This window comes from Phoca vitulina, unplaced genomic scaffold (genome assembly GCF_004348235.1).
Source record: "Phoca vitulina isolate PV1807 unplaced genomic scaffold, GSC_HSeal_1.0 scaffold13, whole genome shotgun sequence".
Taxonomy (NCBI): domain Eukaryota; kingdom Metazoa; phylum Chordata; class Mammalia; order Carnivora; family Phocidae; genus Phoca; species Phoca vitulina.
In genome coordinates this window covers 25196614-25220760 of record NW_022589716.1, presented here as the reverse complement: position 1 = coordinate 25220760, position 24147 = coordinate 25196614, and the positions used below count along the sequence as shown (strand labels likewise).

Genomic DNA, 24147 nt, shown 5'->3' with positions numbered 1-24147 from the left:
GTATAATGTATTATGTGTATATTTTCACGCAACTTATACACTGGATAAGATTTATGTAATTAAGTGTAGTTAATCAAGATTATAATTACATGCAAAAGCTTTAAAGCCCAAGGGAGCCTCCGCGCCGTCAACCCCACCCCTTCCCTTGGCCCCGCCCCTTTGCCCCTTTCCGCTCCTCCCCGTCCTTTTCCAACTCTCCCTTGCGGCCCCGCCCCTTCGCTTCGTTCCGCCCCTCCGCCCCGCCCGCCGTGGGGGCACCTGGGAAGAGGCGGAGAACAATATGGCGGATGGCGAGGAGCCGTAAGTACTCGGGCTCTGCGGGCGTGCGGGGCCGGGCTGGGTTGTGAGAGAGCGCGGCGGTGGGCGGTCGCCGCCGCCACCCGGGGTCCCCCCACCCCCCGCCCCGTCCCCTCGCCCCCCATCCCCTCGCGGCGCCCGGTGTGTAGCGTGATGCTGACCCTTCTTTTATTCTCTCTTTCTTTTAGGGAGAAGAAAAGAAGGAGAATAGAGGAGCTGCTGGCTGAGAAGTTAGTGCTGCCGGGAGGCCGGGGCCCTCTCCGGGGACCCCCGCCTCCCCCCACCCCAGGCCTAGGGGACCAGCCGCAGCGGGCCCGGGGGGCTGGGAGGGGGGCACCCGGAGCGCAGGCCGCGCGGCCTCATCCCCTGACCCCCATCCCGGAGCCCCAGGGGCCCGGCGGGCCGCTCCTCGTCTGTATCTCGGGCGGGCGCCGGGCCCGGGGTCCACCGCAGCAGGCCCGGCACCGGCCAGCCGGGGTGGTACTTGACCCAAAGGTCTTGCGTAAGGACCCTTGAGCCCCACCCCCCCCACCCCAAATTGTCATAGCCGTGACCTTGTGAAAAGGGAATCTTTATTAAACACGTGAAACGGACACTAGGCCCTTTTTGGCCTTTCGTAAACACTGAGACAATAGTATTATTGCAAACTTTTTATGAGAACTTTATGTGTAAGGTTTTGTACTAAGCACTTCATTTTTGCAAAATAGTTGGCTCTTAAGGGTTAATGTTGACTCCAAAGAGTTTATTTTCTCCATTTATTTCACACCCTATTTTTTATCAGATGTTTAGTTTTGTGCTGGTGAGACAGATTTAATCTGTTTTCTAAGCTGGCCCACGCCACATAATTTTTCTTCTCCCTACATGGGAGGAGTAAAAGGTACTCTTGCAGTGGGTGTGGTGAGTTAGTAATTTCTGTGCCAGTTCCCAGTAGCGTGTTTTAGTCCTTATATGTCTCCCTCCGAAAGTTTAATTTCAATTGCAAAAGGATTGGAATGACAAGCTTAATTTCACATTCCTTCCCACCTTTCATTTCCTTTCCACCTTTGCTTAAAATGACAGTAAAGGCTTGAATGCTTACTATATGGCAGGTATGGTACTAAGGCCTCTGTGTGGATTATCTCTTTATCCTTGTTCTGACCTTAAGAAGTAGCTCCAAACAACTTACAAATGAGATTTATAGCCATTAATAATCAGCTCAAGGTCACAGTGTTGTTGTGGAACCAGACCCAGCTTGACATCAAATGCTATGGTCTTTATTGTTAGGCAATACTTGTAAAAATTAGATATTACTAATACGTTTGGAGGTAGAAACTGTGGGGTACAGGAAATTTGAAAATTAAAAATAATCACAACCAAACATAAATCTTTCAGAGAGTAAAAAATACATTTCCATTAGAAAATACATTTTGTATTTTGTTAGAGGAGTCCCTCTATTCAGTTGTATGTTCTAAAAAGTTTTTAGATGGTAATGCCTATCTGTAGTGCAGTTGTAACCCCAAACTTCTTTTGTGTTGAGTGGAAACAACACCTCATAGTGTTAAAAGATTCTTTTTTGAAAATTGGGATCTCTTTCAGGGAAAAATATGTGAATGTTCTTCTCATCAAAAATAATCATTAAATCACATCTTTCAAACTTGGAAAGGACACATGAATTATATTAGATTTGAAGCTTCACTATTATGAAAGTGGAGTTTCTTTTTTTTTTTTCTGATCCAAGTGTGTTGTTGGAACAAACTGGGGAAGTTTACAGTGATCTTTTATAAATTCCAAATGTGGAGAAGCCCATTTCTCACCAATTGACCAATATTATCCCAGGTTTGATCTTGGGGTGCTTTAGGATCCCAGAAACATGTAGACTGATTTATCTCATCATACGTGTAGTTCTTAACATTAAATAAACTAGATAATAGCCAAGAGAAAAGTTCAAAGCATAAGCATAACCACATTGATATTTCCCTTTTTATTTGAGCAGGTCTGGTGTGGTTACTTTTCATTTGGGGAAACCATAATAGTTGTAGGTGTGGCTTGTTCCTACTGATCTTTGCAGCTGAATTTACTGTGTTCTGTGCAGAATGGCTGTTGATGGTGGGTGTGGGGACACTGGAGACTGGGAAGGTCGCTGGAACCATGTAAAGAAGTTCCTCGAGCGATCTGGACCCTTCACACACCCTGATTTCGAACCCAGCACTGAAGTGAGAAATGTTTATTTTTAAATAACTCCTCTAATAGTTTTATGTTTCAAAAATAATAAAATGCTTTCTTTTTAGTTTGCTCTTTAATAAAACTATTAACAATTGTATAAGTTACCTTAAAATACTAAATTGAATATTTGCAACTGATTATAATTGAATGACAAATACTTGAGTCATTATTATCACATTTCTCATGTAATATGTTGAAAATTCTCAAGAGTAAAATAACTTCATAATCTCATTTAAGATTCTAAGTTATACTTCACTGAAAATTACAGTTTTAAAATGACTTTTGAGACACAGTCCCCTTTTTAACCCTACTGTGAGAAATTAAATTTGATAGAAATATAGATGTGCTTGCTTAAATTTTGAAATTTAGTTGAAATGAGCATCTTTACCTAGAATTGAAAATAATTAATTGCATGTTAAAAATCATATGACTGCTATATAATAGAGGGATAGAATTTTGGACTGGTAGTGTTTGACATAAGGCAAATGTTCAACTAAATACAACTTATTTTTTACTGCAAGGTAGAAAATATATTCTTTATAGTTAATTCTTCTGTCTTTTGTGTTTATAAAGAGATGTTGTTTTGAAATAGCAGTATTATGCTACTCCTAAAATTAAGGTACAGATTCTTGGGTTTCATTCACTGTATCAGTATAACTTCTCTCCTTTAATCTTGGACAGAATTGAAAGTATTTTGTGTTTCTTTGGATACTCCACCATATTTTCTTGTGCTTCTGAATTTTTTTTTTTTTTGCTGGATAATTTACGATACTGTTCTTAAATCATTGTTTTAAATTATATTTCTGCTGATGTACAATTTTCTAAGAGTTTTACTGTTTTTTTTTCTTCCTGTCATCTCTTGTTTTGTAAGTTTCACTCACTGTGTTCAAAAGCAGCAATTATTGTTCTTACCTTTTTACCTTAAGACCTTTAAACACCTTATGCAGTGCTTGAGCCTCTGTTCTTAAGGTTTTTATACTTTTCTCTTTTTAGCAAGTCAGTTAAATAAATTTGATACTTTCCATCCCCTTTCAAAGTTTAAAAAAAAGATAAGTCTTAATTAACTAGGTATAGTAGTTTTTCTTGTTGGAAATAACCTTTTAATTTCATAAAATTAAAGTCAATTTAAAAACATTAAAATTGAAACTCTCTGAAATCATTAGATTACAGAATTTCTGGTTCTACCTTGTTCATAAATTTAAAATAATTTATTAAGTACAAAGTCTGCTCTTTATCCTCAATTGCATTTTTCATGGAAACATCAGAAACTGTTTTATGGCTTATTGCTTTATTGATGGTACTTATGGTTATTATCAACCAGATTTTAATACGCCTTTTCATTCTTTACAGTCTCTCCAGTTTTTGTTAGATACATGTAAAGTTCTGGTCATTGGAGCTGGCGGCTTAGGATGTGAGCTCCTAAAAAATCTGGTAATATATATATATGCATATATATATATAAAAATGTATTTTTTTCTCTTTGTGATAATTAAAGCTTTTTTTCTGTTCTAGTACTAGGAAATTTCTTTATTATGATTGTTAACCTTTTTTTCCTGTGAGCCTTTGTTAGATAAATTTAGCAGGTCAAATTCGAGATAGTAATTAAAATAATGATATAGGGGCGCCTGGGTGGCTCAGTCGTTAAGCGTCTGCCTTCGGCTCAGGTCATGATCCCAGGGTCCTGGGATTGAGCCCCGCATCGGGATCCCTGCTCAGCAGGAAGCCTGCTTCTCCCTCTCCCACTCCCCCTGCTTGTGTTCCGTCTCTGTCAAATGAGTAAATAAAATCTTTAAAAAAAAAAAAAAAAAAAAAAAATAATGATATAACTGTGGAACTTTTTACGCTCTAAAGTCCTCAACTATAAAGTCATTGATAGAAAATTCTTGTTTTCTTCTCTGACCTTTATCAAACAAATCTTTGTGCTTCCTCTTGCATAGCAGTCATTAATTTCAGTGATGTAAATAACAAAACTGGTAATTCATATTTTAACATGTAATTTTAAAGAATTATTTCTTCTGTTCCTCAAAATAACCCGATTAGGTGGCTAGGATATTGTGTCATTCTATATAGAGGGAGAAACTGAGGTTTAGAGATGTTAAATGACTTGCCTCAGTTTTTCTGAATAGTGATATCCCTAGAACCTAATCCAGGTCATTAATTCTTAGTCAAGTGTGCTTTTCACTGAACTATTAGGTCATTACATGACTTAAACATAAAATTTGGGATAGCTAAGCTTTTTTTTTTGGTCAGTTTGTTTTCACTGAATATCATCTTAAGAGGGGGTACTCTTTAGATAAGCTATTTCTGTGTACTGGTTTGAAATCCATGATATGTGACTTACTAGTTTTACTGACTTCTCATAACCACAAATAGCTTTTTATAAGGCTTTATTGGTTTATTTAATAAAAATGGATAGGGGAGGAATTGATTTAAAGGTGTTGTATGTCAGTCGTCTCAGTGGTGTGTAGAAAATGGGAAATGCTAGAGGAAATCCTTAGACAGTGAATCAGGTCACATAGCCAGATGAGGGATCTAAAAAGTTGGCCTTGTGGCTATAGTTTAAATGTCAACAGCTACATTCATTTTGCTAAGAAAATATTAATGTCACTCTTAGTGTAACTGCAGAAACTTAATACGCTTCTTGGTACTTAACTGCTGTGCTCAGTTCTGAAGGGATTGTAGGTCATCATAGTCTATGTCCTTAATGAATTTCAAATTTCACTGGAGAGACAAGTCTTACACAAAATAAATAGCATTATGTATGATATACTATGGGATGGGGTGCCAGAATGACAGAATTTTCTCAAACATAAAAACCCTTGCAGTACCAAAGAGTTCTAGAAGGGAAGGATTTATGGAGGATGGGTAGTGGTTTTGGTAGGCATTCTATGTAAAAATCCTCTAATGCTTAACTTTTTCTATTATGAAGCTGTTACTTGCAAATGTGACATATAGTGATTTTAAATGTAAATTAATTGGAGATTAGATCTGAGGAATAGTTGTCAAACAACTTTAGGAATGGCCTTGTTATTTATTGCATTGTAATGTCTTAAAAGAAGAAAACTAAAGCTTGTCAATTACCACTTGTTACTTTGCTTATTTCAGACATAAATATATGAGAGATGTACATGGTTTTTTAAATTGACTGTAGGTCCCCCCCAAAGGCTCATTCTGAAAAAAGAATATGACATTAATATTATTGATTGAGAAAATAGTTATAGAACCTCCTCCCCCCATATGCCAGGCACCATTTTGAAAGCTAAAGATACAGCATTGAAAAATACAGGTGTTTGTGTTTGTGGGGCTTATGGAAGGAAAAAGACAAGTAAAATACATAGTATGTCAGATGGTAATAAATACTATGGGGAAAGGAAGAATGGAAGATAGGTAGCCTGGTGGGAAGGGAAGTGGTTTACAAAAAGATGCTATTTGAGCAGAGAGGTGAGCAAGAATATTCTAGGCAGAGGGAACATCTGGTGCAAAATCTGTGAAGTGGGAGCATGGCTTTTATGTTCTAGGAGGCAAGGAGGTTATTAGAGCTAAAGCAGAAATGGGCAAGGGTGAGCAGTTTCCCACAGGATATCGAGAGGTAATGGGAGATGGAAGGGCTCAGAGTGAATATTACAAATGGCTTTAGAGGCTACTGTAAAAACTGCCTTTTACTCTGAGTCAGGAAGTCTTTGGAGAGATTTAAGCAGATGAGTTGATTTGATCTGACTTTTAACCTGGTTCACTGTGCCTGATGTACGGAGAAAAGACTCAAGGAAGAACAGAGCAGGAAGCTGAGAGGCTGGTTGGAAGGTTGTTGCAGTCATCTAGGCAAGAGATGGCAATGACTTGGAGCAAGATGGTAGCATTGGAGGTGGTGAGAGGCAGTCAGATGATGGATATGTTTTGAGGTTGGAGTCAACAGGATTCACTAGTGGATTAGTTGTGGAACATGAGAGAAAGAGAGGAGCCAAGGATGACATGACAAGGTTTTTCCCCTGAGCAACTGGAAAGATGGAGTTAGCATTCCCTGAAATGGGAGACATTGGGAAAAGAATAGATTTAGTGGTGTTGGTGAGCAAGGATGATTGAGTTTGGTTTTGGAAACTGTTAAGTTTGAGATGTCTGTAAGATGATGCTTTATCTTTTAAGATTGTCGGAGATCACCAGCACTAACCAGAACTAAGCACAAGGGCACTCCAAATTCTGGCCAGTAAAGTAGGAGGAAAACTCCTGAGTGAGGTGAACTGGAAACCAGTTTTTAATGTTCAGATTTCTCATGAGTGTAGTGACCAAGTGAAGAATGTATTTTAAAGATACTTCAGGTGGGTAAGATCAGAGAGACTGAAAATTGTCATTAGAAGTAGTAACATGGGAGTCACTGGTGACCTTGACAAGAGCAGTTTTCTGCAGAGTGGTGGGAGTGAAAGCTTGTTTAGTGTAAGTGTGAGACAGGAATATGAGAAAGCAAGTATAGACAACTCTGGAGGATCTCTTGCTATAAGAGGGGCCGAAAAGTAGGGAAATTATTGACACCTGATTTAATTTGACTACTTAACTGGCTAAGACCAGAAAAGCATGATTAATTATTGAGACTTGTTTTTTTTAATCTTTTGCTTCTGCTGGTAAATTTGAGCAGTGGTTGTACTGCAACAGTTTGTTGCTTTTCCCTAGCTTTTTTGATTGCTTGTTCTTGACTCAATACTTTTAAGATACTCCTTTTATATGTGCTGTGTACATATGTGTGTTGATAATATACAACTTCTAATAGTTATTTCTGAATCGTGACATACTTAATGTTCTGTAAACTAAGATAAAACTTGTAGGAATTGCTTTTTAACAGTATTCTGAAAAAGAATAGCAAATTCAGTTAATTAGTAAGACTAGTAAAATTAAAACATCTGGCAGCAGCAGCAAAACAACAAACTTTACAAATGTGTTTATGGGATTATAAAACAACTATAGAAATTTTGAGTTTTTCTCTTTTGGTTATAGACTGGTACTCAGTTACACATTTTTGACCTTTACAAGAACCCTGAATTTTACATACTTTGTAAGACTCTTTAACCATTGAATACAATTATGTAGAATTTATTATTGAGCATTTATAAATTTAGGACTACCTTAAAAACAAATCTTAAAATTTCAAATGTGCGGAAACTTCTGCTTAATTGGATTTTTTTTATTCCCACAGGCATTGTCTGGTTTTAGACAGATTCATGTTATAGACATGGACACTATAGATGTTTCCAATCTAAATAGGCAGTTTTTATTTAGGTAAGTTTTAAGATCTTAGTTTAAAATTCTGATAATCACTTGAATTTGAGTACATTGTAGTTTAATAATTTTTTTAAAACTATGAGAGGGTAACTAATTTTATTTTAAAAATAACTGCCACTCCCTTTTTAGGTAAAAGTTTGCAAGAAAATTGTGAGCATTCTGGTGAAACTAGTTTTATAAACAAATATATGATTTTGTTGTTGTTGTTGTTTAAAGAGATTTCCAAATGGGTTATGTGATTTGGGGGATAATTGTGCTCTGAAGACATGGAGCAGGGCTCTTTTCCTTCTGTTGATTTCATAAGACAACAGTAGCTGGAATATTAGGCCCTAGTGAGATATATTGGTGGGGACTTATGAGCCAAGAATTGTATGGTGACACTGGGGCAATGAAGTTGTGAGAGAGTTTGGACTTCCTTACAGAAAAAAAAAAAGAAAGTCGACAGTTAGGGAGAGAAAACCCAGGAGCAGTTGAAATGGAATAAAGGGATAATTATCATAGACAAACATGAAATACAGAAAGCATCTAGGAATGGATTGTTAGAAATGACTTACAAACTGCAGGTGGGCATATATGCAGGCATGAGGAGAGGTTCATTAGTGAATTTTAGTATGTAGCATTTAGAGATTTGACAAGCTCAGATATAAGTGCCGTTGGTCAAAGAATTATACATATGGAGAGATAAGGACTTTTTATTTTTCTCTCTAGTGATTAGATTATTAGCAGGAAGTGCTCAGATAGATGGAGGTATGCAGTATAAGGTTAGGTTAGCAGAGAAGGTAAATTTAAATTTTTGGATAGGCATGAAACCTCTCTTTGTGGAAGATATTAAAGAGGCTGAAGGATGGGTTAAACAAAGTCAGATTAAGGAAGTATTGTAATTGCAATGTGAACTCTACGTTTAATGTTTAGGCTTAATTTTTTTGTTGATTTATTTATTTTTTAACCCTTGAAATTACCCTTCTCTACAGAAAACTTTGTGGATCCTGACACATTTTTAGTATATGAATGCTCTAACAAAGATAACACTGAGTTGATTGGTTATTGATAATAGACCATACCCTTTAGTTTGTAGCTAAAATAATGATTGAAAATCCGTAACGATTTATGAGTGCTTAGGTTGTAGTAAACACTTCCTAAACTCTTTATCTATATTACCTCCTTTGATCTCAGAGCAGCCCTCAGGGCAGGTACTTGTTTTCAAGAATAAGCAATTAGGCCAAGGTGTCCTGCAAAGATGATACCTGTGAAAGGCCTTTTTGTTCAAAGTGCAGTTTTTAGGTGGAACAATCTGATCCCCTAATTCTGGAAAGGTAAATTAGCAGTCTCCACAGAAACCATCTAGGAGTTTTTTTATTTGGGATCTACTGTGGAAGCACATATAATCCACAACATAAAAGAACTTTGAAAGTCTCCTTTATCCTCTTTACCAAAAGAGCTCTGTCCAGAGTGGTTGAATGCAGTACTGAAATCAGGTTCCTTGATTTATAACTAGAGCCTAGTTATAGGACAAAGTCAGAATAAAACTCTTATCAGAAGCTTTGAATCAAGAGAAGCACACTGCTTCACTGGAGAGAAGAAAATCGACCTGTTAAATTATTTTTCTTTAAAAGAAGTAATTTTTATTAGGAACATTGATTTTTTAAAATTTTCATTTATTTTAAAAATATTCTGTGCTTATATATGAAGGAATATAAAGAGATAAGAATATGGTTACTGTCTTCCAGGTGTTTATAGTCTAGTGGGTATGATAGACCTCTGTAGCTAATGAAAAATGTTGTGAAAAAATAGTAATAAAGCACTTACTATGTATGTGTGAGGGAGTGATTTACTTTTGTGAGGAGAATGAGGAAGTACTATGAAAGAAAATACCATTTGTACTGAGATTAAAAGAGAGACTTCCCTGTGTCCTTTTCTAGCTATAGCTATGGTTCTTATCTAGAAATGACGTTTTGAGGTTCTTCTGTTTTTAGTTTAAGAATGTTCGGGTCATTTGCAATTTTAGATAGTGCCTTTGGCATTATTTCTTCTTCAAAAACGTGCTTATGGCTTCGTTTGGGACGTAAAATTCACTGTTTAATCAGCATACCCGGGAAGAAGAGGATAAATGAAGGTTCTTGTATCTCCAGAATGAATCCTGTGTATATTTCAGCCAAGACCTCCATAGTAACACCTTGAGGTTCTGGGGTTCAGGGCAGATTTGGAAGGCTCTGGGTGTGGGATAATATTTTACATTGGGAAATGCCACAATGAGAAGTGGCCATGAACCATGCCATTGTTATGCTTTCCGGGGGGGTGGGGGTGGGGGGAAGCACTGTTTTATATTTTCATTTAAGAAATAATTAGACTTGTCAGTACTTGTAAATACTTCATTTGGAACATCAGCAAGCGTTGACATTTGATGTTGAATGACTAGTGACTCATCAAAAATATTTAAATAAAAGTGTTCCTTCTAAATATCCTCTAAATAAGCTCACCGTGAATATTTTTTATGTCTGAAAATAAATTATATAGATCATCTAGATTTATATCATGAATGATAATTTAAATGTAATTTTTCCTGTAGGCCTAAAGATGTTGGAAGACCTAAGGCTGAAGTTGCTGCAGAATTTCTAAATGACAGAGTTCCTAATTGCAATGTAGTTCCGTATCCTTTTGACAAAAAGTTACTTAACTTTCTAAAGCTTTGTGTTTTCTTTATTATAAAGGAGGTGTTTAACATAGAAAATACAGATAAGCCAAAAAAAAAAAAAAAATTAGCAGTAAGCTTATTACTGGTACCTATTGGTGACATTTTGCTTTATAGTCCTTCCAGTCTTTTCTTTAAGGTTATATAAATACTTTTTGCCCTAATTTTTAAATTAAGCATTTACAGCCAGTGCAGTTGTTTATTTTGCATTATTGCCCTTAATTTCAGCTTGAATTGCATATCTCTTATGTTAGACTATTAAGTTCCTTGTCTGGCTATAGTTAATCTTTGTGTCTCCCTACAGTAGCAGACTGAATAGACAGTATATATTAACCAAATGGAATGTGTATCAGAGTAAATTTATTTTTCCAAGAAGTATGTTTTTAAAAAGAAGTGTTCTTTAGATCTGGAGAACTTCCAGTGTTTTATAGAAATTCAGGAGGTGAGCTTTGCTATTTGGGAAATGCCAGAGGATACAAAATAAACATACAAAAATCAATTGTATTTTTTGTATACTAGCAGTAAAAATCTGGAGAATGAAATTTAAAATACAATGAATGCCATTTACAACCGCTCAAAAAAAGGGGAAATATTTAGGTATAAATCTAATAAAGTAAGTATATGACTTGTATGTTAACACTGCAAAATGCTGATGAAGGAAATCAAAGAAGGTCTAAATAAATGGAAAGATACTCTGTATTCAAGAATTGGGCAATTTGACATAGTAAGGATGTCATATCTCCCCAGATTTGTATACAAGTTTAATACAATTTCTATCAAAATCCCTGCAAAATTTTTTGTTGATACAGACAAGATTATTCTAAAATTTATATGGAAAGGTGAAGGAATACCTAAGACAATTCTGAGGGGCGCCTGGGTGGCTCAGTCGGTTAAGCATGTGCCTTTGACTCAGGTCATGATTTTAGGGTTCTGGGATGGAGCCCCTCATCGGGCTCCTTGCTCAGCGGGGAGTCTGCTTCTCCCTCTGCCCCCCGCCCCCGCTTGTACGCACTCTCTCTCAAATAAATAAAATCTTTAAAAAAATTAAAACAATTCTGATAAAGAATAAAGTGGGAGGAATCACTGTATAATTTCAAGACTTACTACACCTACAATAATCAGGACTGTGTGATGTTAGCAGAGATAGAGACACACATCAGTAAAACAGAGAAACCAGAAATAGCCACAGGCAAATATGGCCAGTTGATGTTTGACAAAAGTGCGAAAACAGTTCATTGGAGGAAAGGATAATAATCTCTTCAACAAATTGTGGTGGAGCCATTGGATAGCCATAGGCAAAAATATGAATTCCAACTCAAACCTCAAAATTATAAAAATGAACTCAAAATGCATCATATATATTAAGCATAAAATCTAAAACTTTGGATGACAGTGTAGGAGAAAATCTTTGTGATGTAGGGCTTGGTGAAGAGTTCTTAGATCACATCAAAAAAGAAAACACATCCACAAAAAAGATCACATCCATAAAAGAAAAAAATTGATAAATCGAACTATATCAAAATTAAAAACTTTGCTTTGTGAAGGGCCCTGTTAAGAGAATGAGATACAATGATGAGAATGGGATATAATTATGAAGTAGGTATCTGACAGAAGACTCATCCAGAATAAATAAAGAATTCACAAAATTCAGCAGTGAAAAAACAAGGCAATTAGGAAATGGACAGAAAATGTGAAAGGACATTTCACTAAAGAAGATAGCAAAAAGCACATGAGAAGATGTTCATCATCACTATAAGAGAAATTCAAATTATGACAACAGTGAAATATTACTACATACTTCAAATAGCTAAAGTAATAAATAGTAATATAAAATCCTGGCAAAGCTACGGAAAAACTGGATCACTCATACATTGCTAGTGGGAAATGTAAAATGGTATAGTCATCTGGAAAATAGGCTGTTTTTTAAAAACCTGAACATATACTTTGCATGCAACTCAGCAGTTTCATTCCTGGGCATTACCCCAGAGAAACAAATACTTAGGTCTGCATAAAACTTGTTCTTGAATGTTCACAGCATCTTTATTTGCATTAGCCAAAAACTGGAAACAACCCAAACATCTGTCACTAGGTGAATTATTAAACTGTGGTACAGCCATACTGTGGAGTATTGCTAAGCAATAAAAAGTAATTAACAAAACATGGCAACAGGTTGGGTGATACCGAAGACATGCTGAATGAAAAATGCCAGTCTCAAAAGGCCATATGTTGTATGTTTCTATTTATGTAACATTCTTCAAATGACAAAATTAGAGACAGAACAAATTAATGATTGCCAGGGATTAGGCATCAGGGGATGGAGAGGTGGGACTCTAAAGGGGTAGCAGGAGGAAGAGCTTTGCTGTGATGGAATAGTTGTGTAACTTTATGGTGGTAGCTACACAAATCTACACAAGTGTTTAAATCACAGAACTGTACATACTCGTTTTATCAATGTATTTGTGGTTTTGAGATTATAGTCCTGTAAGATGTAACCATTGGGGGAAACTGGATGAAAAACACATGGGAACAAACAGGGTTCTAGAGGGGAGGGGGGTGGGGGGGTGGGTTAGTATGGTGATGGGTATTAAAGAGGGCACGTACTGCATGGAGCACTGGGTGTTATACGCAAACAATGAATCATGGAACACTACATCAAAAACTAATGATGTAAAGTATGGTGATTAACATAACATAATAAAAAAAAAAAAGAAGAAAAAAAACCCAACCAAAAAAAAAAAAACCAAAGCATTTAAAATATATTTTTTTGTAGTAGGGTTGTCATACACATGAAAAATTTTTGATAAGTTGAATAAAAATGTCACACTGCATGCCTTTAAAAAAAAAGAAAACACATGGGACCTCTTTATACTAGCTTTGCAACCTGTGGATCTATATTATTTCAAAATAAATGTTTAAAAAGGTAAATACAGGCCTCCATAGGGAGAAAGAAAAAGAAGAATATGCATGCATACTCTAAAAGTTAGATCTGTGAACTTCGGGTATTTTATAGAAATCTAGGATGTGGGATTTCTTGGTGTGGCTCCTGGGTCCTCTTATTGCTATTCCTCTGCTTGCTCTGGTTCTCTCTCTCTCTTTTTTTAAAATACTTGTTTCAGGGGTACATGTCTGTGATTCATCAGTCTTATGTAATACTCAGTGCTCATTACAACACATACCCTCCCCAATGTCCATCCTCAGTTACCCCATCCCTCCACCCTCCACCCCTCCCAGCAAACCTCAGTTTCCTATGATTAAGAGTCACTTATGGTTTATCTCGCTCTCTGGTTTCATCTTGTTTCATTTTTTCTTCTCTTCCCCTATGATCCTGTGTCTTGTTTCTTAAATTCCACGTATCAGTGAGATCATATGATAATTGTCTTTCTCTGATTGACTTATTTTGCTTAGCATAATACCTTCTAGTTCTATCCACGTTGTTGCAAATGGCAAGATTTCATATTTTTGATGGCTGTGTAATATTCCATTAAATATATATGCCACATGGGGCGCCTGGGTGGCTCAGTCGTTAAGCGTCTGCCTTCAGCTCAGGTTATGATCCCAGGGTCCTGGGATCGAGCCCCGTGTCGGGCTCCCTGCTCAGCATGAAGCCTGCTTCTCCCTCTCCCACTCCCCCTGCTTGTGTTCCCTCTCTCACTGTCAAATAAATAAAATCTAAAAAAAAAAAAAAATATATATATATATATATATATATATATATGCCACATCTTCTTTATCCATTCATCTGTCGATGGACATCTGGGCTCTTTCCATAGTTTGGCTATTGTGGACATTACTGCTGTAAACATTGGGGTGCAGGAGCCCCTTCGGATCACTACATTTGTATCTTTGGGGTAAATACCCAGTAGTGCAATTGCTGGGTCGTAGGGTAGCTCTATTTTCAACTTTTTGGGGGACCTCCATCCTGTTTTCCAGAGTGGCTGCATCTGGTTCTCTTTTGACCTCCCTGTTCTAGCTGCAGCTAATGCCTCCTGTTTGCCTAGCTTTTAAAAAGAAAAGAACCCTGAATGGGTGAGGGCGAGAATTGAATCTATTTTTTATAGCTTTATTTGTAGGCCAGAATAAAAAAATCTAGGACAAGGGTATTTTTATATTGTCCCTCTTTTCTCCATTTTGGTTTTATAAACTATATAATGGATTATTTATTGTAATTTTGGAGAAGTATATATATTATTAAACAGAAAATTGCTCCATTAGAAAAATTAAAATTTTTTGTATACATGTGCTGTTAAAATATTAAGTGCTATAATTGATTAACACCCACAGCCATTTTTGATGAGGTTCTTTTTGCAGTCTTCAGGCAGGGAAAGACTACTGATTGGGTTTGGTAGAGTAAAAAGAGACTTGGAAAGCTGAGAGAGGAACAAATAATTCATACCTCCCCTTACCCCCAAAATAACAAATCATATTTGTACCTGAAAAAGCTATTGGAAACATCTGTTTTTTTTAAATTAGCTTTGCAGCAGTAACTCTTATTTTTAATTGAAAATATTTGATATATAACATTGTATACATTTAAGGTGTACAAGGTGTTTATTTGTGTTCTGAGCTGCAGTCATATGCCTAAATGGGAGTTGTAATGTGCTTGTTTCCTTCACTAAAATGCATTATTGCCTCTTTGCTTGGTGCTAATGGTTGAGGACACACACTCTGCTTTCTCAGGATGTACGGTTTTATATAAAAACTGAAGCAAGAGTAGAGAGTATAACAGACATAAATGTAATATGGGGGTTCAGGGATGAGAGAAACTACTCGAAGTAGTTAGGAGAGGAGTGTTTAGAAAAGAGGTTTTGTCACAAATTAGAGTTGTGTTCCATTTTGTCACATTCCCTGAATTCCACTGCTTCGAACATTGATGATTTATTTCTTGTGTACATTTATAATTTGTTCCTTATGGCATGTTAAATTCACTTTATAAATTAAAAACTTAGCAGCTTAAGTTCCTTTACTTATATTCAGACATTTCAACAAGATTCAGGATTTTAATGACACTTTCTATCGACGTAAGTTGTCCACTTAAAATTCTCACTAAATTCTTATTATATTTTAGTTGTTGGCTATTTGAAGGCTATTTCTTCATTTGTTTTCATCTCTTGATGTTTGCTTTTTAGTGAGGTTGAACAGAGAATGCCACTGTTTTAATTCTTAGCCAATATCATTAGCTGCATTTTTATATGCTGTCTTGAGTAAGGATTACTCAAGGATTAGGAGCTGTGTGTGTTTGTGTTATAATAAAACGTGGAGGGGGGGCTTGTTTCTTAGAAAGTGAATTATTTTGTACAGGGCATTTTTAAAAGCTAAACTTGCTTTTTTTCCATAGAATTTCATATAATAGTATGTGGACTGGACTCTATCATAGCCAGAAGATGGATAAATGGCATGCTGGTAAAGACTTTAGTGTTGTTACAGTTCTTTGAAATTCTTGCTGCTGCTCTTAACATACCAAAAATTAGAATGCCATACCATATTTTTGACAAATCAGAGTTCATTTAATTTTCAACTAAGTAGATGTACATCATGATATATTGCCAGTCATTAATTTTCAAGTGAGAATATAAATTGCTAATATAATGATCCCATGGTTTGATAATCTAGTACTCAATAGTGCAATTGATTTGTGAAATTACTTGACAGCATGTTCCTTTTTTTGAATTCTTACTCCCCTCTCTTGCCTTTAAATAATTTTCCTAGATATCTCTTCTGAATTATGAAGATGGTGTATTAGATCCAAGCTCCATTGTCCCTTTGATAGATGGGGGGACAGAAGGTTTTAAAGGAAATGCCCGGGTGATTCTCCCTGGAATGACTGCTTGTATTGAATGTACACTAGAACTGTATCCTCCACAGGTAATCAGAGAAGTACCTGCATTTGTTTCATAGTCTCTTGGGATAGAGTTAGGATTAATTATTAAGTGTAGTCAATATTGAGGATTTTTAATTAGGGGTAACCATATTTTAAAAATCATACTAAGAAGAAAGATAAAATATGAAATTCTCTATTTGTGGAAAGATAGGAACTGAATATCATGGTATTAATTTTTTCATTTGGAGAGAGGGCTCAAGGGATCAATTACTCTTATATGTTGGGGTAAAGCTATAATCTATTTTCTTTGGTTTTTGCCTGTGATTGATTCAGGGAGGTAAAGATACCAGGGATGAGAATGATCCTTCCAAAAATGAGGCTCTTTAAGCTATATACCCACTTTAAGGAATAGTTAGAATTTTGATTTATAAATATAGTATTTTTAGTATTTACTTGGAATTGATTTAACTCTGTGAATTTGCTTTTGCTTTGAGTTATTTTATACCTTCAGATTTAAATATGTAAACATAATAAAATGCTCATATTTGAGAACTTACTTGGAATTGATTGAACTCTGAATTTGCTTTTGCTTTGGTTTATTTTATACCTTCAGATTTAAATATCATGTAAACATAATAAAATGCTCATATTTGAGAACTTAGCACTTATTATCTAACAAAGCTTAAATTTATATACCCTGTAAATGTAGCGCAAACCTACATTCCTGTATGAATGTAAGTCAAGTGACTCATGCTGTCTTTTAGTTTTAGAAGCATTATTAGTGTTATAAAATGTTTTGTTTTTATAAGTGGAAAGCTAAGAAGAATTATAACCTACCATCTACTTTTACAAAGTAGTCCTAACTAGAAGTTACATTTTAAAATAATTTATTGTTTAAAATCCACTAAAAAGCACAAACTGTGGTTTTAGGTTAATTTTCCCATGTGCACCATTGCATCTATGCCCAGGCTACCAGAACACTGTATTGAGTATGTAAGGATACTGCAGTGGCCTAAGGAGCAGCCTTTTGGAGGTAATAAACTGAATTTCATAATCTGGAATTATGTAAGAGTAATTTACATAATTAAATTACTCATGGTGACTATGCATTTATTTATGTAAATAAATATATATTTATTTATATTATTCATTTGTATAATTATATTAAACTCCTCACTGTTTATAATTACATTAATACTCCTCACTGTGACTATGTATTTATTTATATAAATATTTACTACATAAATATTTATTTATGTATATTATTCATTTGTGTAATTACATTAAAAGACAAGTTGATTTAAGTTTGCATGTTTCTGTCTTACTCTCCTTGTTTTTTGTTTTTTGTTTTTCCTAACAGAAGGAGTTCCATTAGATGGAGATGATCCTGATCATATTCAGTGGATTTTCCAAAAGTCCCTCGAGAGAGCATCACAATATAATATTAGGGGTGTTACCTATAGACTCACTCAAGGTAAGGTAGTGAATTGTCATGAATTATAACCTTGGGATAATCCCATTTTCAGGGGTTGGGATGCTCTGAAGGAAATAACGGGTAAGTGATTTCAGATAGTACCGGCCATTTGAGATTCAGTCAAGGTACCAATGGAAATGATAGTTTGCAGGTGTCCTAAATTTGGCTGGAGGGAACAGAGTTTGACAGAATCCATACTACTTTGCTAGGAGGAATTTCTTTTTTTTTAAGATTTTATTTATTTGAGAGAGAGAACGCGCTCTTGCAAGGTGGGGGAGGAGCAGAGGGGGAAGGAGTCTTAAGCAGACTCCACGCTGAGCGCAGAGCCCATTGCAGGGCTCAATTTCACAACCCTGAGATCATAACTTGAGCCAAAACCAAGAGTCGGACGCTTAACTCCCTGAGCCACCCAGGCACCCCAGCTAGGAGGAACTTAATAAAATCACTGAGTCTTACTAGAATTGAAGAGGCCCTAAATCATCTAAGTCAAGCCATTCATTTTACCTTTCACTGAAGAGGAAGGTGTCACCTCCTGGGGCAATCTATTTCACATTGGTAAGACTGTTAAGATAATTATTTTGTATATTGAGCAGAAGTCTCCATCTTTAGTTTGGTCTGAGTATTGTCCCAGGGTACATCATATATAAATCAAATTCCCTTTTAAGTAATAGCCTTTAACATATATGGAACAGTAATCGCATTCCCTCCAAATCACTGTCATCAATCTTTCTAGTTCCTATAACCCTTTTACATGTTGGCTGACATTAAGTTCCCATCCTGTTTGTTTTTTTTTTTCTTTTTGTAACCATATTCCAGTTATCCATACTTCTCTTATCTAGGCTAGAATGCAGCATGCGGAGATTAAAATAGACTTCTGATAATTGATGCAGTCTTAGAGGAGAGCAAGGTTTTTTGTTGTTTCTTTGTCATTTATGTTGGTGCTATACTTCTGATTCTTTAAGATCACTGTCCACTAAAATCTGGAAGTTCTCTCTACATGCAGTTCCTAAGCCCCATCTTCCCATTATAGGTTTGGCAGTTTTTTGAGGTGGTAGTTTTGTCTTTCTATACTCAAGTATGGGTCTTTACAAGTTCATTCTTAAACCTTTTGTATATACCCTGTTATGCCTGGCAACTTACCTATTCTTTCCAGCATGTTTGCATCTGTTATTTTGATAATCATGCTTTATCCCCTTTCCATATAACTAGTTAAAAATTTTAACAAGACTGAACTGCCTGAGAACAGACATTTGAATCATACTTCTGGTCAGGCCCTTTTAGGTTTCTCTCATTCTCCTGATCAGGCCTTCTTGAGTACTTCCTATTTCTTTGTCTTGTTCACATAAGAGACCTTTCTAACTGCTCTCCTGAAGCCTGGATGTACTATCTTCCACATTTCCCTGAGTGGCCAAGTTACTAGTCACAGAAATGGAGTCCAACATGACTTGTCTCAGTGAACAATCATAATGCTCAGTCTAGTGATCAGTGTTTCCTAATCTAGGTACTCATAGTTCATCTTTCTAAAATTTTGTCCCAAGTTCATCACTGAGTTCATCAGAAAAAAAGCTTTGTCTTCTTTTTGAAACTGTGCCGTTTCTTTTCTGTGATTATTTCCTCATACTTTCTGATTTCTGGTGATGTCATTTAATAATTCTGTTCTTACACGCTCCTTGTTGCTCCCTATATTCCCCCTATTCCAACCTGCTTTGTTTTTGAACACACCAAACTCAGTCCCACGTTGGAACTTTAATACTCCTGATTCTTATGCCAGGAATGTCCTTCCTTGGATCCCGTTAAGGCTGGCTGCTTATTGCTCATGTATCAAGTTAACCAGTTTACTTGATCATTCAACTGAAAATGACTTCTGAGCCATTTCACTATCGAGGTTTTTATAATTTCTCAGAAATAACGGTAACCTCGTTTTTCTGTGCAAAGAATATTTCATACTTACACTCTCATACGTCCTTTCCTTGGAGCGTTTACCCTTAGTGTTTACAGAAATGCTCTTTCCCCAGGCCATTGCATGGCTGGGTCTTAACGGTTTTAGGTTTCAGCTCAAATTACCACCTCCCTGAGAGGGTCTTCCCTGATCATCCACTCCGTCCATCGTTGCCAACTCTACCGTGTACCTTGTTTTACTTTCTTTTCATAGAACTCTTCAGTATTTGAAATTTTGTTACTCACTTGCATGTTGTCTCCCTCAGCAGAAGGAAAGCTCTGTCAGAGCAAATAGGTTACTTTCACTGCTACTCTGCACAACACCTAGAACAGTTTGGCATATAGGGTACATGTGGTAACTGTTTGAATTAAATGATTTCAGTTTGTCCTGATCAGGAACTATAAACTCATTTCAATATGTAGTCTCATTCATCTTTCTGTACTTTTTTAGCAAGGTTTGGTGTGTACTTTTGAGCCTGATGATTGAGAGCCTTGACAAGGAGTACAGAAGCAAAATTGGAAGTGAAGTCCAGCTTTTTTAAGGGGTAGGGGATGAGAGGACTCTTTACCATTTTGGCTCTTATTGGGCACTATGTCTTATACTCCTCACTGTGACTACCTGTTCATCTTGCTCTATGTGGTTCACTGGAAAGCTTCCGGTTTGACCATCATGAAGTTGGCTCCTCCCTATTTCCCTTTCTCTGAAATTATATGTGATCATATAGTCAGAATCAACATTTTGAAAACAGCTTTCCAAACTTTTGCACTGTCTTCATGTCTTAGATTATTTGGCTTTTTTCTGAAGTTTTTGAAATCTGCCTACACCTGAAGCCTTGGGGACACGTCTTTAAGTGCTCCCCACACCCCAAGGTAATACGGCTACTTTTTCCTGAAGTTTTTGTTTTCTAAAATGAGCAATTCAAATACAGTTAGGGAATTATTTATATTTTACTTTAAAAAAATGCTGTAAGGTAGGGCTTTATTCATTCCTAATCTGTGAATACTGATATATGGAAAACGTGCAGTAGAAATAGAGGTACAGTTAATATTTTGTGCAGTCCATGTTACATAGTGAAACGAGAAGATGAGGGGCAGTTTTTGTTTGTTGTAAATTTTGGGGAATCAAATGGCTGAAACTAGTATATGAAGAAAAATTAGTTAACTCTTATTCCTTATACTTTAGTAACACCTCACTGAGTGTAGTTCATATGCCATTCCTATCACTTACTAGATATATAACTGTGGATATTAATTTGTCTCAATTTCATTCTTCTTATCTTTAAAATCAGAGTAAGGAGACTTAATAAGGGTGTTATGAAAATTCTGTCCTATCTTATTTATTCTTCATACTGTGCCTGGAACATTTTAATTGTTAGCTATTATTATATTGTCTCATCTTTATTTGAAGCTTAGTGAAGAGTTTCCTTTGTTACTGTAACTTAAGATTCTGAACATAAAATGATGGGAATGTGAAAGAAGATCATTTCATTGTTAAACTTATTTTCTGACTTGAAAGCCTGAAAAATCAAGTTGTGGAAAATGATATTTAATAATCAGATTTTCTAATTTAAGATACCTATTCTTTAAAAGAAATGACCATATTTTAATCAATATATTTTTTTTTCAGGAGTAGTGAAACGAATCATTCCTGCAGTAGCTTCTACAAATGCAGTCATTGCAGGTAAGGAAAAATGGCCACTACTTAACTTTGTTTTCTTTCCTTAATTTTTGATTCACTATCTAAACTGACATTTCTGCAGCTACTTGGTTTCAGAAAACTGGTGTTCTAGGAATTTGATATCTTCTTAGGTGAGCGGTGTAATTTTTAAGTTGTCCAAAAAGAACAAGCTGTTAGATCTGTATATATTTTGTCTTACATTCTGTCATAAAGTGCACTGCATTAAGGGGACATTTTAGTACCTTTCCTTTTAATCAGTGTAACAGGTTGCTCATTAATCTGAAGAAGAGGAAGGAAAGCATGTAATGCTACTCTATTGCTTGGATTATACAAAACAAATATAAAATTTACTACTTTTTCATTTTTGAGAGTATATTCTTTATCTGTTTTTAATCAGTTGCCTTATAAGTTTATCTATAACTAATTTTTAAAAAAACTTGAAATTTTAAATGTCTAATTTGCATCGAGCTGAAGCACCTTTATTTTCTCCCCTCTTCAGCTGTGTGTGCCACTGAGGTTTTTAAAATAGCCACAAGGTAATGGATTTCATTTTTTAATATGTATATAAATTGATGTTTTGATTTGGCTCAATTATATAAAGAACCATTTTTCTTTACAGTGCATATATTCCTCTTAATAATTACTTGGTATTCAATGATGTAGATGGACTGTACACATACACATTTGAAGCAGAGAGAAAGGTTAGTAGTATTACACTAATGAAAACTTTTTGATCATGCATACTTAGATTTTTACATATTCATTACAGGTTAGAAATATAAATGAAATTGCCCACAGCCTAAGTATTTTCTAACTTCTAGAACCTACTCACTGTGTATCTTTTACACTATAACCTGAAATAAATACTATGTAGCATAATAATTTAGGAGATTTTAAAAATAAAAATTTGTTCATAGGAAATATGCATGATTATAAAACAATTTGATTCTCATTTCATCATTATAGACTATTATTGGTTCATATGCCACTATGATTTGTTGTGTTTTATATATGTAGGAAAACTGCCCAGCTTGTAGCCAGCTTCCTCAGAATATTCAGTTTTCTCCATCCGCTAAACTGCAGGAGGTTTTGGATTATTTAACTAATAGTGCTTCTCTGTAAGTGTTGTGGACTTTTGTTCTGTTGTAGAAACATTTTTGTGGGGGTGCCTGGGTGGCTCAGTCGTTAAGCGTCTGCCTTCAGCTCAGGTCATGATCCCAGGGTCCTGGGATCGAGCCCCGCATTGGGCTCCCTGCTCAGCAGGAGGCCTGCTTCTCCCTCTCCCACTCCCCCTGCTTGTATTCCTGCTCTTGCTATCTCTCTCTGTCAAATAAATAAATAAAATCTTAAAAAAAAAAAAACTTTTGTGATTTTAAAACTTTAAAAAAACAAGAATTGTTTTTAAAAAGTGATCTTTTTTTGTTTGTTTCCTCTCTCATTATTATTTAGGCAGATGAAATCTCCAGCCATCACAGCCACATTAGAGGGAAAAAATAGAACACTTTACTTACAGGTAATCAGTGTTTGATTGTTTTTTGTTTTTTAGTTTGTTTTCCACAAAATTATATTACAAGTTTAATTTCATTTAATATGCTTTACATTAAAATAATTTTATTTTCTAGTCAGTAACCTCTATTGAAGAACGAACAAGGCCAAATCTCTCCAAGACTTTGAAAGGTATTTTAAATGAATATATTTACTAGTCAATTTCTTCTTTTTTTTCTCTTGGTAAAAGTAATAAATGCTTATTCTAGGTTTGTTTTAATGCCTTTAAATTGTAATTATATTTTTAGAAGCAATAATAGAATTGTTCTTTTAGCAGAATATTAAAAAATCTCTAAGAAATCCAATATAATATTACCTTGATTAAAGAGAACTAGATTTTGATGTTTATCTAGACATAAAACTTTATATGTATGTGTGTGTTGTTGTGCTTTTTGTTGAGACTTTTTTGCTTGGGTTAATTATACTTTTTCTGTTTTAGAATTGGGACTCGTTGATGGGCAAGAACTGGCAGTTGCTGATGTCACCACACCACAGACTGTACTATTCAAACTTCATTTTACTTCTTAAGGAAAATAAACCTGCACATAATAGAAAACTCATGGAAATATATTACATGGATGCTAAGAAATTTAATGTCATTTTTAGCATTAGTGTTGCTGGAATTTGACTTTTTTTATATAACGAACCACTCTTTTTTAAATTTATAACTTCCCCTTGAAGACAGAATTTTGGGGTTGGTATTTGTAAGCATTTTCATTAATAATATGGGAAATGATGCCTGGAGAGAGAGATAATGAGCAAATGTATTGCTTCTTTCAGAGGAGGAGGGACAAGCACTCTCTTGTGTCTGACTTTTGTTACTGTGGTCAAAGAATGCATTCCTCAGTTTTCATTTGAGCACCCACATATAGAAAAGATACCCCTTTAAAGAAAAAAAGAAAATTAAGTTTTAAATAACATTGAATATTACACCCTGACATCTACAGCATATTGAACATAACCTATTTCTTGCTTGATTTAATATTCATTTAATTGTGGTTGTCCAAATGAATATTAATTATTGAAAAGGTTACCTTGTCCATAATAATTTGTAAATGGTGTTATAGCTGAATACCTGTGCATGGAAATGGGAACTATTTTCATGTTTACTTGTGCCATAGAGGCCAATATGCACAATATTAAAGCCAAGATATGGATGTTTAGAAGAATTTAATGTTAAGGCAGTTATCACTGATGCTTTCACACTATTTATTAATAAAATCATATATTGTCAACTT

At 35.5% G+C, this 24147-nt stretch overlaps 1 protein-coding gene across 2 annotated transcripts; it reads left to right on the top strand.

The window, feature by feature from the left end:
- The first annotated feature begins 215 nt into the window (after window positions 1-215).
- Window positions 216-24147, top strand: UBA3 (ubiquitin like modifier activating enzyme 3). 2 transcript variants are annotated; one of them, XM_032411733.1, is made up of 18 exons: window positions 238-300; window positions 486-527; window positions 2369-2489; window positions 3850-3930; window positions 7682-7764; window positions 10334-10414; window positions 15431-15474; window positions 15792-15856; window positions 16163-16318; window positions 17205-17307; window positions 17635-17748; window positions 21314-21367; window positions 21864-21900; window positions 21984-22065; window positions 22382-22482; window positions 22814-22877; window positions 22987-23041; window positions 23349-24147. In XM_032411733.1, the coding sequence occupies exons 1-18, from the start codon at window positions 281-283 to the stop codon at window positions 23435-23437; spliced, it is 1392 nt and encodes a 463-aa protein (XP_032267624.1). In that variant the 5' UTR covers window positions 238-280; the 3' UTR covers window positions 23438-24147. The 2 variants fall into 2 exon arrangements, with proteins under 2 accessions (XP_032267625.1, XP_032267624.1); XM_032411734.1 differs by lacking the exon at window positions 486-527 and having other exon boundaries at window positions 216-300.